Source organism: Mirounga leonina, unplaced genomic scaffold (assembly GCF_011800145.1).
Source record: "Mirounga leonina isolate KUSES-001 unplaced genomic scaffold, KU_Mleo_1.0 Mir_82, whole genome shotgun sequence".
In the NCBI taxonomy this organism is placed as follows: Eukaryota; Metazoa; Chordata; class Mammalia; order Carnivora; family Phocidae; genus Mirounga; species Mirounga leonina.
Window position 1 is genome coordinate 47589503 of NW_023270825.1, and position 15708 is coordinate 47605210.

The following is a 15708-nucleotide window of genomic DNA, read 5'->3' on the forward strand; positions in this document are numbered from 1 at the left end:
CTCACACGGCCGCCTGGGGAAGCCCACAGGGTGCCCCTTAGGCCTCTCCCCCCTTGACCTTCCAGCAGCCTCCATCACCAGGGCCACTTCCTCCTTCCATGATATGCCCATCCCTCATGCTCTGCTGTCTTCTCTCTTATCTAGAGGGACTTTCTTCTTTCTCCTCTGGTTCCTCCTCACCATACCTCTGGTGCTGAGGTTCCATGGGCGTCTTCCTTTCTCGCTTGCTCTACTGGGAAATCACATCTCCCCATGGCTTTACTTACACCCATGCTGACTCCCCAGCTTTTATCTTCAGCTCCAACTCCAGCCAACCTGACAACTCTCCTTTGGCATCTCAGAGTGCCCACCAGCCCAATCTGCCCAAAACAGTAGTTTCGTCCCCCCAAAACCTGTTCCTCCCCTCAGTGATGGCACCACCATCTGCCCCATTATACAAACCTCTGGTCATTCTTAACACCTCCCTCTCCCTTATCCCTCACCTCTGGTCCATCACCACATCCTGAATATTCTAATAATAAAATACATCTCCCAACAGTGCCTTTCTCACCATCTCCCTGCCTCTGCCTGGTTCAAGCCACCATTGTCTCTCAGCTGTCCGTGGGCTCTGCCCTGGTCTCCTCTCACCATATTGCCTCCTCCAAGCCATTCTGTATCCAGCCCCTGTAGTGAGCTTTAAAAAACCCAAATGGGGGACGCCCGGGTGGCTCAGTCGGTTAAGCATCTGCCTTCAGCTCAGGTTATGATCCCAGGGTCCTGGGATCGAGTCCCACATCGGGATCCCTGCTCAGTGGGGAGCCTGCTTCTCCCTCTGCCTGCCAATCCACCTGCTTGTGTGCTCATTCTCTCTGACAAATAAATAAAATATTTAAAATAAAAAAATAAATAACCTAATGGTATTATCATATCACATCTTGCTAAAATTCTTTCCAGTAGCTTCCCATTACACTTGGGATAAAGTGTAAATTTCTTAGCATGGCCCTCAAGGTCCCACAAGACTCAGTTTCTGACTGTCAAACTGGCCTCAGTTCCATGCACTTGACCCTCAAGCCACACTGTCTTTCAGTTCCTTAAATAGCCTAAATCCCCTTCTGGCCAGGGCCAGTTCTCTGCCTGGAAATCCGCCTCTACCACCACTCCTGACCTTGGTCTATTCAGACCTTTCTCACCCTCCAGGACTCAGCTCAAGGCCACTTCCTCAGGGATGATTTCTCTGAGGTACCCTCATCTATATGCAGAGCTCTTCATGCCACTTCTTTGTGTAATGCCTGGGTCTTCTGTCCCATTTACCAATGTGCCTCGAGTGCCTAGAGCAGTGCCTGAAGCAGAGCAGGTGCTCTGTAGATCTTTGTTGAATAAATGAACATTAGCTGGGAATGACTTCCAGATATCTGCTGCTCTGGAATGTGTTCTAGTCACCCAGAATCCTGGCAACCTAGAGACAGTTAATAATTTAAAGTATTTATGATTTAATATTTATAAGTCCTAATTAGAATTTAGTCTTAGTGATCAATTTTTCTAAATTAAATTTGTCCTGAAAATAAGTGGAGAAGTAAGTTATCGGCCATTTTCAATGATATACAAGTTATCTCGTGGAGGGGGTTAGGAGAGACAAGTGTTTTGTTTTGTTTTGTTTTTTTAAGATTTTATTTATTTATTTGACAGAGAGAGACACAGCGAGAGAGGGAACACAAGCAGGGGGAGTGGGAGAGGGAGAAGCAGGCTTCCCGCCAAGCAGAGAGCCCGATGCGGGGCTCGATTCCAGGACCCTGGGATCATGACTTGAGCTGAAGGCAGCCGCGTAACCGACTGAGCCACCCAGGCACCCTGAGACAAGTGGTTTAAAAGTCATGTGACCCGTATTGCCGGAAGCAATTTGACGATCTACATCACCAACCTTAAATGTCTATATGAACCTCAGAGCTGGCTGTGGGATGGTAAAAAGTACTCTCCTGCTCCTGACAGAGCTGTAAATATGTATGATCCTTTTGAAAAGCAATTTAGCCATCTCTAGAGCCATAAAGTTGTATTTCTGGTGCTTCTGGATGGTGCCTATCTAACTTCTCAAGGAGATCGTTCCTGGACCACCCACCATCCGCAAACTGGGCACCCTTTACCTTGTTTTTTGTGACATTTATCATATCTGTAATTATTTGTTCAATTATCTACTATCCCTCTTAGGTTCTAAACTCACGAGGGTAGGGGCAGGACTGGCTTTATTTGTTTCTATATCCTTCGGACTTTATCTTATGCATTAAAATAAATAAATATTTGTTGAATACACTGAATAGAGAAAATCATCCTGAATAAAAATAGCTCTAGCTCCCAATAATGATATTAGCAGTTATCCTTCACGGAGAGGTCACTACGTGCGCGACACTCTTGAGTACCCTCTATGTGGCACGCTCACCGCAGCCCTCCTCCTGCTCCCACAGATGGAAGTGGAGGCCCGACATGCTTCAAAGTTAAGGTCAACCAGCGAGGAAGTGGTTCATCAACACTTTTACTTACAACAGCCACACACTGGAAAGAATCTCACATGTTATTTGAATAGAATATTTTACAGTTCCTAGGGTTCAGGTTTTCCAAAGGTGCGTAGTCATAAAAAGAAGGGGTAGCGAGGCGCCTGGGTGGCTCAGTCGTTAAGCGTCTGCCTTCCGCTCGGGTCATGATCCCGGGGTCCTGGGATCGAGCCCCGCATCGGGCTCCCTGCCCGGCGGGAAGCCTGCTTCTCCCTCTCCCACTCCCCCTGCTTGTGTTCCTGCTCTCGCTATCTCTCTCTCTGTCAAATAAATAAATAAAATCTTAAAAAAAAATTTTTTTTAAACGAATCTAAGATTTGACGTCTGGACCTATGGATAGCACTGTTTCAGAGCCTGAAAAGAAAACCTCTGCTTTCTGCTAAGTCTGTCTTCATGCTGCCACTTAGCCCCCTCAGACTGGTTGTTCGCTGTTTGAGACATCAAAGCCGACGCGATTCTTCGGTTTAAGACAGTGGTCAGATCTGTCCTACTAGTCTGGAAAATGTTAGCTCAGGCTAAAAGTTTCCAGGTATGTTACCCTAAACGTGGCGTTTTGTAGCTGCAAGTGCCCTGTTCCGAGGCCCACACGTGACTAACAGCCTGTAGGGTATCGTGGCCGTTTTATATTTGTTTCATCCAGTGTAGTATGTAGAGGAGGAATTTCACAACTTGAAGACACAGAGGGCTATTACAAAGAAAACGAGAAAATAGCTGTCTTCTGTATTTCCCTTGCTGGCTGCTTCTCTTCTTGATGCCCCCACCAATGTGATCCAGCAGGCCGTTCATCTTCACTTTTTCTCCTAACTCCTCTTACCTCTTATGAAGTTATCTGCTTGTCTGTGATCAGTACTTCTGGCTACATATTGAATCGCCTGGAGAATTTTGAGGAAAAAAAACAGATGCCTGGCCCCTACTTAAGACCAATTCAGGGTCTCTGGAGATGGGGTGTAAGCATCTGTAGTTTCTAGAAGTCCCCCTGAGACCTAGGACAGGTTATCTATGGCTCTTTGGCTGCATAACCTCCCCCGCACTCAGTAGCTCCGAACAAGAGTGATGTTTTATTTCTCACAATTCCGTGGCTTGCTGGAGTGTTCCTTCAGCTGGCCTTGCCTGGGTTCACTCTTGCAGCTGAATGTAGCGGGGGGTCGGCTGGGGGCTGAGCTTAACCAGGACACCTGGGCCTCCCTCCCCTTGGGCTCCTTCATCCTGGGCTTCTTTTTTTTTTTTTTTTTTTTAAAGATTTTATTTATTTATTTGAGAGAGAGAGAATGAGAGACAGAGAGCATGAGAGGGGGGAGGGTCAGAGGGAGAAGCAGACTCCCCGCCAAGCAGGGAGCCCGATGCGGGACTCGATCCAGGGACTCCAGGATCATGACCTGAACCGAAGACAGTCGCTTAACCGACTGAGCCACCCAGGCGCCCCATCCTGGGCTTCTTCAGGGTGGAATCTGGGGTGGGGGTGTCTCGTGCTTTGCTTTGACTGCTAGAATTGGGCAGCAGTGATGTCATCTGGTGTCCTCTTTGGTTTCTTAGACGGCTGTCGGAAGGCCTTCATGCCCTGAAGAAATTTAATCATTTTGACTCTTTGCAATAATTCGTTTGCCTAATTGTCGTGTTTCTGATAGGATTACGGACAGAAGGGTCCAGGAAGCTAAGTACAAGATTTAGCCTTGGCAACACAACATGGATTCTGACCTTTTTTCTTTTTCTCTAGATAACACACCTTCAGGCACATCAGCTTAGAGAGTCTTCCTCATTCTTCTGCTTTCAAATGTTTCGTCAACCTAGGAAACACAATTTACTCATTCATTCCCAAATAATTATCGAATGCCTATTATGTGCAAGGTCCTGTGCTGGGGGTACAGCCACATCCTTTTGAGGAAACAAGAGAATCCTGAGGTCATGATTCTTATTTTCAGTGGTTTATATCTCTTATATCTATTGACAGCAGAGGACATTGAAGAGTCAAAAGAACGATTGCTGGGTAATTCCAGAGGATTGCCAAGGAGACCTATTTCAGGGGAGCTATGAGATGTACAGGGACATTGAACCAGCCTGGGGAGGAGATCCGGGGACCCCTCTTTAGGCAGGGACATTTGATCTGAGCCTTAAAGGATGAGTTTGCATTAACTAGAAATTGCCCCGGATTTTTCATTCTCCTTTCTTTTCCAGAGTTCTCATCTCTCTCTTTGCCTTCACCAACCACCTGGGTGAGGCTGTAATCATTTACAAGCTGCTAACAAAGAGCTCCTTGAGAGAAGTAAGATCATACTGCTTGTGGTTTCCTTCAACCCAGGACAAGAAACTTCCTAAAGGACAAATTGCTCTCTTTTTCTTGAATCGGAATCAGAGAAAGCTATCCATCACAGCCCCAGCCTAGCAAACCTTGGTTTTTTTGTCTTTTCAGCAACTAAAGCACCCGAACCTCGTGAACCTTATCGAAGTCTTCAGAAGGAAGCGGAAGCTTCACCTGGTATTTGAGTACTGTGACCACACGGTTCTCCACGAGTTGGACAGACACCAAAGGGGGTGAGTGATCATTCCTTACGCACAAAACACAGGAGCGCACACCGGGATTTGCGAGGGAAGATGAGCAGTGGCCCTTTTGCAGACCCGGCGAGAGCGGGTCATGTTTGCACGGCTGGGCCCGACAGCGGAAGGGTTACTGAAAAGGTTGGGAAAGAGATCGTAATTCATCATGTTCACGAAGAAACAGCAGCATAATTAGGCTGAACTTGATTTCTTCGTTATGTTATCTGTGTCTCTGAGAAAGAAAAGGAAGGCTATTGGTTAGTGGCGCCTGATTAGGGAAGGGCAAGGACTTGGAGATTGAAAGCAGGAGTCCAAAGACAGCAACCAAGAGGAGGTTTCAGGCTAGAACAAACGTGGCATTTCACCTGGAGCGATCCGGGCGTCTGGTCTGCTGTATCGGTCAGGAATTCCTTGGTGACAAGGGACAAGAGCCCACTGAGGCAAGCGTAGGTGAAGGACTGTGACGGTGGCCGTGACTGGGAAGGATGGGGAGATTCTGGAGGCTCTGATGATCTTGTCACACATCCCTCTGCAGTGCAGGCAGCTGCTTTGTGTGCATTACAAGAAGGCTTGGTGAGCAGGCAGAGCCTTTGTCTGCAAAAAAAAAGGGGGTGTGTGCTCTTTCCTCTGGTTGAAGGTAGCCCCTTGCCAGAGTGAGCGGGGCGCAGGCTGGTTTTGGCGCCCACCCACTCCTCCTTGGCTGGATGTTTTAAAGGCAGAGCACCATCGGTGGTGGATTTTTTTCTCTCTCAACTCTGCTCTATGCTGGCTTCGTTCTGCCTTGCCGATGAGTCTTATAAGGTGGATGTGGGAGGGTATGTGTATGTGGCATGTGATGGAAGGGAAAAATCTGAACTAGGAAGCCTGGCCGCAGGCTTTTTTCAACCTATGTAGCCACTCGAGAGGAAAGTCCTAGAAGAAGGTAGCATCTGCTTATATAAAGTCCAGTGGAAAACTCTGCCTCAGGTCAGGTGATGCAGCTATCCCTGGGGCCAATCGCTGTGGCCAGATGGAGAGGCTAGAATGATGAGCAGGCCCTGGAAGATATAATGCAAAGTGGGTCAGTCAAAGATGACTTCCTGGAGGAAGTGGCCTTTGAGTTGAATGGCGAGGAGACTTAAAACAAGTGAGCAGTGAAGGATATCTCATCCTCTCCTTTTGCTGGGCTCCTGGGAGCCCCGCTTTGGCCGGGGACAATATGCAGAGTGGCGTTGGATATCAGAGTGGTGGCATGCCACCCCATTCCATCTCACATTCACACTCCGGTGGCTGGAGGCCCCGGCTCTTTCAACAATGCCTTCAAGCCCTGGCCGAGAGCTTGCTGTTTGCCATGCGGGGGTACTTACGTGATCAGCCGTGATATCCAGGCAAATGGGATTAAAGTGGCTTGTGGTTTGTAAGTGACCACAGCACAGGCTTTTGGTGTTAATTTACGCAGCCAGAGAGAGCCAAGAGAACAGACACCTCCCTTCAGAAAGTCACTGATACGGAGAAATTGTGTTCAAGGGAGAAAACATTTAGTATGTTGATATTTGCTATTTTGACAGCTTGCAACTGACACTTCAATTAAACCTATTAGTATGAATTAGTCCTGGCTATGTGGTACTAGGGAGATGTTGCAGGGCGTTTGGTTAATCATGTAGATTGAGTCACTTGGAAACACGGATTAGTGGGGGGCTGAAAGCAAGTGGGAGTCAGTTCTTTTTTGGCACAGAGTTTGCGCAGAAGGAAAAAAGGACAGGATGAGGCGTGATTAGAGTTTTGAAAGCAGATTTTTTTTTAAACTCCACTGGCTAGAATATGTTATATATGTTCCAGGAAATAGAGAAAATAAGATTTAAATTCTAAGCCAGATGATATATATTTATTTTGAAGTTTAAAGACCTTTTTTGTTAGTTTGTGTTTTATTTTATTTAAGATTTTATTTATTTATTTGACAGAGAAAGGAACAGCGAAAGAGTGAACATAAGCAGGGGGGAGTGGGAGCCCCATTGATTCTAGGACCCTGGGATCATGACCTGAGCCAAAGGCAGATGCTTAACTACTGAGCCACCCAGGCGCCCCTGTTAGTTTGTTTCAAAAATAAAAGTCACTGGGGACGCTGGAGTGGCTGAGTCTCTTAAGCATCTGCCTTCGGCTCAGGTCGTGATTCCGGGGTCCTGGGATGGAGCCCCGAATCAGGCTCCCTGCTCAGTGGGAAGTCTGCTTCTCCCTCTGCCCCTCCCCCTGCTCGTACTTTCTCTCTCTTAAATAAATAAAAAAGCCAACAAAACAAAACAAAACAAAAAAAATAGAAGTTACTTTCCATTATGCTGAATATTTGGCAATACTCCAATCTATTTTAAATGCTATTTCAAATTTTTGCTTGTCATCCTTAAGGAATAAATGTCATTAAACTGTATCAACCAATGATTTTGAAATTCATAGGAACATCTTTTTCAGCTGAGAAATCTCATACTATAAAGTAACACTTTGTAAGCACATTCCCAATAAAAGTGGGTCGGCATCCCGTGTGTGACCTTTGGCAAGATGCTTCTAGGCATTCTCACCTGTGAAAATGAGAGTTTAGGACCGGGTAGAGTTGAAGGGGACTTGCAGGTCTGTGATGCTGTGGCTTGTTGATATAGCCTAGAGGTCAGAAGACTGCTGTTCTCCTTCAGTCTCATGTGTGGTCGGGGCAACAATGTCAACAAGGGCTCAGGTGGGGTCCTCCTTAGGGTGTGGTACGCCTGCCCGGAGAATGTCCTGTGATCGCTTTATTCTAAGTACAGATTTCTAAAATGCAAAGTGGATCATGCCAGTCCTCTACATAAAATCTTGTCATCGCTCCCCAAAACTTATGGATGTGGTCCTAGCAGGGGACATAAGATTGCAGTCTCTCTACAGCCCCATTTCTCATCAGTTTGCCGCATAAAACATGACACTGCCGCCACAGAATCCTTTGCGTTCTGAGCTTCACTCAGGACATGCCGTTTTCTCGTCTGCATTGCCTTTCCTTCTCTACTCTGCCTAGCAAACTCCTGCTTGTCCTTCAGTACAGCTCAAATATGACCCCCTGTGTGCGAACTATTTTAGCGGACACTGAAGAGAGTCAGGAGTTCCTTTCTGTAGCGTCCATCACGTCTTCTGGGATTGTTTCTATTACATACCCCATTTGCAAGGGAAACTATAAAACCTTCAAGGGCAAGGGCTGTGCCTTCCTCCCCTGTGTGTCCCCAGTATCTTCTAGCTTAATTCTTGGCGCTTCTTGGTACATCCCTAATACTTGTTGTTGAATGACCAAAGTTAGCAAACCAGTAAATTGATATTTACAAAATATCAATTTTGTATTTACCCTTCTACAAATGAAGAAGGGTAATGCTAACAGTGTTTTGATGATTTTTCATTTTAAGAGAGTTACTTTGATTAAAAATTCGAAAACCTGCTATTGTCAAAGGAAATTATCAGTACGCTGCTGGAGCAACCTGTCCAGAGGGCAGTTTGGCATTGTGTGTTAAAAGCCTTAGAGAGGGGCGCCTGGGTGGCTCAGTCCGGTAAGCATCTGCCTTCAGCTCAGGTCCTGATCTCTGGGTCCTGGGATGGAGCCCTGCGTCAGGCTCCCTGCTCAGCGGGAAGCCTGCTTCTCTCTCTCTCTCCCTCTGCCCCTCTGCTTCAAAGTTAAGGTCAACCAGTGAGGAAGTGGTTCATCAACACTTTTACTTACAACAGCCACAAACTGGAAAGAATCTCACATGTTATTTGAATAGAATATTTTACAGTTCCTAGGGTTCAGGTTTTCCAAAGGTGCGTAGTCATAGAAAGAAGGGGTAGCGGGGCGCCTGGGTGGCTCAGTCGTTAAGCATCTGCCTTCGGCTCAGGTCATGATCCCAGGGTCCTGGGATTGAGTCCTCACCGCATCGGGCTTCCTGCTCTGCGGGAAGCCTGCTTCTCTCTCTCCCGCTCCTCCTGCTTGTGTTCCCTCTCTCGCTATGTCTCTCTCTGTCAAATAAATAAATAAATTAAAAAATCTAAAAATAAATAAATAAATAAATAAATAAATAAATAAATAAACAATACATAAAAATGAAAATAAAAGCCTAAAGAGACATTATCTTAGACCAAGCAATTCTACTTCTAACAATTTACCATAAACGTAATTGAGTACATGCATAAAGGTTTAGTTATCAAAGTGTTTGTTAAAGGATTTATGTGTTTTTTTTAATTTAAAAAATTTTTTTAAGTAAGCTCTGCACCCAACATGGGGCTTGAACTCACGACCCTGAGATCGAGAGTTGCCTGCTCTACTGACTGAGTCGGCCAGGCACAGTGTTAAAGGATTTTTTATAGTGAAAACATTGGAAACACTGAAATGTCCAATAATAGAGGATGGTTAAGTAAATTATGGTATGTCTTTACAATGGAATACAGTGGGGCCACTAAGAATCATGCTTATAGATAAAATGTACGTTGAAATAGAAAAATGTTCATGAGTGGTTGCAAAATGAAGAAAAATGCTATAAAAATACATATTAATTTTTATAGAATTTATATATAGATAGAAAAAAGGAAAATAATACCCTATTAATGTTTTAATAGTGATACTTTGAGGTATGATTGTTATATGTATATTTTTAAGATTTTATTTATTTGAGAGAGAGCAGGCGAGCAAGCGAAAGAGAGAGAGCACGAGCGGGGCGGGGGGCAGAGGGAGACGCAGACTCCCCATTGAGCAGGGAGCCTGATGCGGTACTCGATCCTAGGACCCTGGGATTGTGACCTGAGCCTAAGGCAGACGCTTAACCGACTGAGCCACCCAGGCACACTTTATTTATTAATTTTTTTATAGTATTTCCTCCATGTTCCATTTGTCACTATGGTAATTTTTAATCCTTAAAATCATAAAAATAATTCTTGCCAAATCAGACTCAAAGACCTGTCTCTACTTTGAATCTGAAATGGATGTTAATTCATCTCCTTATTATCACATTTGTAACTTCTTGGACTCCTTTAAAATACTTCTGGAGAAGATTCAAATTCCTGTTGCAATAAACAAGCAAGTATGTGCCACCAACTGTGTATCCTGCTGCAGTAGCATAAATACATACCCCTTACCATCCCCAGTGCTGTGCTCATCTTGTTTATATTTGCCCTCAAAACAAATGTATGACCATTCCTTACCTTCTGCAGAACTTAGTATACATTGTACTCATTACTCTTTCAACTGTTGGTCTCTCCTCTGTCAAGGTTTGGTAAATGGCTAGTTTCCGTACTCCCTTATTTTTCTACCCTTCTGTAAGTGCAACCAGACACAGTACTTCACTGATTCTTTTCCGTTACCACTGGGTCCGCCTCTGACTCTCATATCGTTGGTGCAAAGAACATCTGGTGGGAAAAGGTTATTACTGCAAGTTTTTAGTTTCTGTCCGTGGAATTCCACAACTTTTATAAAACACTTAAAATCTCTCTTTTTTAGATTGGAAGTGATATATTGTTTGTTCCGATAATGTTTCGAGCAACACAGAAACATAGAAATAAATAAAATTAACAGGTTGAGAATTATTTTCTAATTATTTTTCTTTGCATTTGTCTGTATTTAAATAGATTGTATTCTACATCATATAGTTATGCATTTTTTAAAGTGTATTCAGGAGCTGTCTCCCGATTCAAACATACCTACTTTTATATTTTTAAAATGGCTGCATGGCAGTCCATGCTACAAATATACCACAGTTTCTTTATTCAGCCCCCCACTGATAAATATGTAGATTGTTTCTAGTTTTTCTTTATCACTAACAAGACTACAGTGAACAATCACTTGCATAAACATTTCCATAGGATAAATTCCCAAGAACATATTATTTCTCTGGGAGCTTGGCCAGTCCTTCCTTCCCCGTCTTTGTTGTAGCCTTGTGGAGAAATGAATGTTGTTTGTCTTCTTGGACTGTCTCAAGTATTAGAAGAGCAGTAGCGGGAAGGATGGCTGAAGTGCTGAGAATGCCAGAAAGAGACCTATATGCTCTCTTCATCATCTCTCCCATCTCTCATGTACCTGAAGATGTTTTTAAAAATCAGTTTGATCTCTTCATTATCACACAGCAGTTGTTTATGTTTCTCTCATTTCAATTTTATAATTAGGACATTAGGGTCACAGTATAAGCTTCCCCCAAAATCTTCTAAAGGAGAGACAGAAGATTGCTTTCAGGGAGTTATTTTGTGAAACCATCAGGGAATAGGTAACCTTACATCAGGCAAAGCCACCTCAAAGAAATAAAATGGCTGCCGGGCTTGTCAGATTTGACTGATTGTATATGTTTTATCTAATGTCAAAACCCTCCTAATTTGGGGATGGATGTAAGTAAGCAAGCTCAGGCTAATGACAACAACCAGTCAGATTGCCTACTTTCCCTCATCTCGAGATTCTTGACTCACCAAGCAGCATTCTGATCGTAACTTGACTTTGTTTATGCAGTTGTCTACAAGGAAAGCATAAGCTGGTACTCAGAATTTGAACATGGATGCAGACTCTTCCAAAGCTTTTGTTGGTTAAATATTTTCATACTTATCTGAGACGGTATAAGGCAGAGGGCATGGTGATGACGACCGTCATCATAGCATCTCCCTTCCCGTCCTCCGGCCTCCGTCCTCCTGGAGATTCCCAGCGCTTCCCTCTTTTGTGGCAGGCATCCAGTGTTCACTGTTTCAAGTCATCTTCTTTTATAGTTACCTCTTTTTGGTGGGGTGCATCCTTCAGGGGCTTCCTCAGAATATGAGAGGTTTCAGGGCACCTGGGTGGCTCAGTTGGTTAAGCGACTACCTTCGGCTCAGGTCATGATCCTGGAGTCCTGGGATCGAGTCCCACATCCGGCTCCCGGCTCAGCGGGAAGCCTGCTTCTCCCTCTGACCCTATCCCCTCTCATGCTCTCTCTCTCTCTCATTCTCTCTCTCAAATAAATAAATATAATCTTAAAAAAAAAAAAAGAATATGAGAGGTTTCAAAAAAGAAACAGAGATGTGAGACCTTGCCCTTGCATTTTTAAAAAGTCTTTATTGTCTCTTCCCATTTGATGGATATTTTGTTTGGGTAGAGGTTTGTATGTTTGTTTTTGGTAGAAAATAATATCCCTTCAGAATTTTGAAGGCATTTTTTTAAGTGCCTTCTATCTTCCAGGGTTAGGAAGTCTGTTGCCAATCTATTTTCTGCTCCTTTGTGAAGTCCTGTTTCTTTATTTCCAGAAGCTTGGGGAACCCTCTCTTTGTTCACAGAATTCTGAATTATGAAAACCATGCGCCTTACTTTACTTCCCTTGTGTTGACACCTGGTGAGCTCCTTCTGAGAAGAAATTTTGAATTGTTTTGTTACTGATTTCCTGTCCTTTGGTTTCTCTATTTTCTTGTTCTGGGCCTTCGATTATTTGGATTCTGGACTCTGACTGGTCCTCTAGTTTTGTTTTTTTGTTTTTTGGGGGGTTTTTTGGTGAGTAAAGCAACAGAAATTTATTAAGTGAAGATACAGAAAAAGCTCTCAAGAGTGATAGGGGTCCCGACAAGGTTGAGACAAGGTTGCCAATGAGGGCCTTTCGGGTTGGTCTTTTATAGAAAGCTAACCAGGGAACTTAAATCCTTTTAACATCTCTATTGATAACACCTTCAATGGCTTACTTCCTTTTTAGGGGCTGGTTATTCTTTGTTGGTCACAGGTGATTATCATAAAGTCCCCCACCCCCACAAGCCTAGGGCAGGGTGGGTCCCTCCCCCGCCCACCCCAGGTCCTCTTGCTTTTTTATAGTATCTTGTTCTTATTTCATGGATGCAACAGCTTTCCTTTTCTCCCTGAAGATATTAATGTTTTTCTTTTTTTAACGTTCTCTTCACTCTCTATGGTTTCACTTCCTTTTAAGTTGCTTTTTTCTGTTTGTTTTGGTTGCTGCCTTTCTCATTTGAGGCTTTTCTTGGGCCTCATAATAGTCTCTGGTTGTGTGCCCATGGTTAAGAGTAGGGTGCTGTTGGAAGCTCTGGGCTTCACTGTGGGGTTATTTGGCTGGTTCATTTGCTGGGGAACCCCAGTGTCAGAATTTGCAGATCTTTCCTCCTGAGCTTCCCCCCGCAAAGTCTTCCAATATTTTCCTTGGACGGTGTAAAGTCTGGCTGCCTGCTTTGTCAGAAGCCAGTGAGGGAAGAAGGCTGGGGAGCCCCAGCATTCAGCAGTTAGTATGTACTTAATCATTTAATCCTCTGTTTTTGGAACAGTATCCACGATCTCAGCTGTACCAAATGTCCTCCATTTTACACTCTCCAAAAACAAAACTCCAGCCTTCTACTAGGTAGGGGGAAGAGTGCTCCCTGTTGGAATAGAATAGGGGAAGGGATCTAGGGACTTGATAGTTTCCAAAACAGATTTTCCACACCCCTTCCCTCCCACTGCCATAGAATCTTGGCTGCCAGTTTCTGCACCTTTGCAGAATTCTTTGGGATAAATTGGTTAGTCTTCCATTTTCCCCTCTTCGGGCTTAGATTTTAGCATTCCAGGATCTGTTGTCAGTTTTCATTCATCTACCTGTTTTCCAGATTCCAAAATGTGTCGCTATTATCTCTTCTCCTGTTTTCTCTGGCCATTTTTGTCTTAAAAAAAAAAAAAAATCTCAGTGTAATTATCAGGTTTAGAGAGGGAGTGCAATTAGATGGGTTTGTTTAACCCACCATCTTAATCCAGAAGTCCTTTGAAACACTTTCTTCAGTTGGCTCTGGTGACACGGTTTTCCTGAGTGTTGCCCTGCTTTCCTCCCTGCTCAACCCCAGCCTCTTGCTAAATCCCTCTCTGCTTTCTGACTTCTACCTGTTGTAGGGCCTCAGGACGTTGACCTTCTCTTCTCTTTCTGTATTCACTCCTTAAGTGGCTTCATCCAGTCCCTTTGCTTCAAATGCCATCCATATGCTCATGCTTCCCAAATTTCTATTTCCAGTCTGACCTTCCTTGTGAATTCAGAACTGCCTACCCAGAATATCCTTTAGATGTCCAATAAGCAGCTCAATATATCCACCTTTCCCTCCTCAAAACCAGCTCTTCCCTCAGCATTCTCCTCAGGAAAGGGCCCCACCATGGACCAGCTTCTCAAGCTAAAACCTTGGTGTGATTCCTTGATTCCTCTCTGTCTCTCATATCCAATCTCAGAAAGTCCTGAAGACTGTCCTTTTAAAATATAGCCCAAACCTGGCCACTTCTCTCTGCCATAACCATACTTCGGATGTTGACTTAAGCAGAGAAGCTTCCTAGAGCATCCTACCTAAGAATGCACCCTTCCAGCCCAGCACCCTCTGTACATATGTGTATATCCAATTCCAACCCAACACCACTGAACAGATCCTATTTTTCTCCCTTCCCATATTTGTACTTCCTTCTTCGGCAATGAAAAACTTGGCTCCTATCATCATCCGCTAAAAAGGATCTTGGAGATAGAGTCTAAGGCCCTGGCATTTCAGAGAAGGAAAAGTAATAAAGAAGTGAAGTGAGTAGCTAACTCAGGATGACACGAGGGGGTTTTGATGTTTGAGGATTGTGTCATAATGTGCTCAGCTTTAGACGAGCATTACTAATATGCTATTACAATTTACTTTTAAATGCTCCTTTTGCATGATTTCTTTTGGGAAATGTTTTTAGAGACTAAAGTGGCTTGGCACTGATAACCTTAATATTTAAGTCATTAAATAATCAGAATACGTCCCATTTTTTTCTGGACAAAAAGTGGAGGCGGCGGCGGGGGAGCATTTTCCATAGAAGGTCCTCTTCTTAGTTGTATTTTTCTAGGCCTTCTTTCTAAACAGGTGAGTTTTCCTAGCATTGTACCTCTGTGGCACTAGGACAAGGGAGAGAATTTGGAGAGAAGCAACTTCAAGCCCAGGGACATGGTTCTGGTCCAGAAACATCCCAGCTCTTCTTCCTGGCAGTGACCTCTTCATTTCCTCCACGTTGGCCCATCCTCTGATCTTCTTGAGAGGATTTCCTGAACATCTGGTCTGTGACAACAGTGGTCTCGGGGCCCCTCCCAGAGCCTAGAAGTGACTTGTTTTGGTCACCTTAACACAAGTACTCCAGAGTTTCCTCCCTGGTTTACTTATTAGTTCTGGCTGAGGACCATAACACCATTGTTTAATGTTTGATTCATAAAAACAGTAAGTCCTGCTGGTGGGTGCAGGGCCCTAAAAATAAACGTGCTCTCTCTGTAGTTATTTCACTCATTGCCCAGTATATTTTTTAAATGCTCCCAGAAGAGGCGCCTTTTTCTAATTCGCATGAAGGATCTGCTGGGGCTATTGGTTGCCCTGGCTGTCTAAGCCGAGCGTCAGGGGAAGAAGTGCTGGGAGCAATGGGACCACGTTTAGACTCTGTGGTAGAGGACAAGGCAGAAAGATGGGGAGCGGATGCAGCTAGCCACCCGAGAGAAGCAATGTGGGCAAAGAACCAAGATGCCTATGTGGGGTTTTAGTCATTATTCACTTTTGTTACGCAGTATGCAAGGTCAACCTCTTCCCTATCAGCAGTAAAATCTCCATTACCTAAAAAAAATGCTGCCTGGGGAGTGTTGAGAAACCATGTGCCCACGCATGAAAGATGAATTCGGTCTCAAGGCATCAGTTTGGGGCAACTTGAAGAAAAAAAAAAAAAGCAACACCTTTTATG

General features: G+C 44.3%; 1 protein-coding gene across 1 annotated transcript in view; it reads left to right on the forward strand.

Annotated features, from left to right (window-relative positions):
- Positions 1-15708, forward strand: part of CDKL1 (cyclin dependent kinase like 1) — a 51801-nt gene that overhangs the window by 23477 nt on the left and 12616 nt on the right. The window contains exon 3 of the mRNA XM_034992433.1: positions 4930-5051. Coding sequence (XP_034848324.1) covers positions 4930-5051 — 122 coding nt within the window. The remainder of the gene's footprint in view (positions 1-4929; positions 5052-15708) is intronic.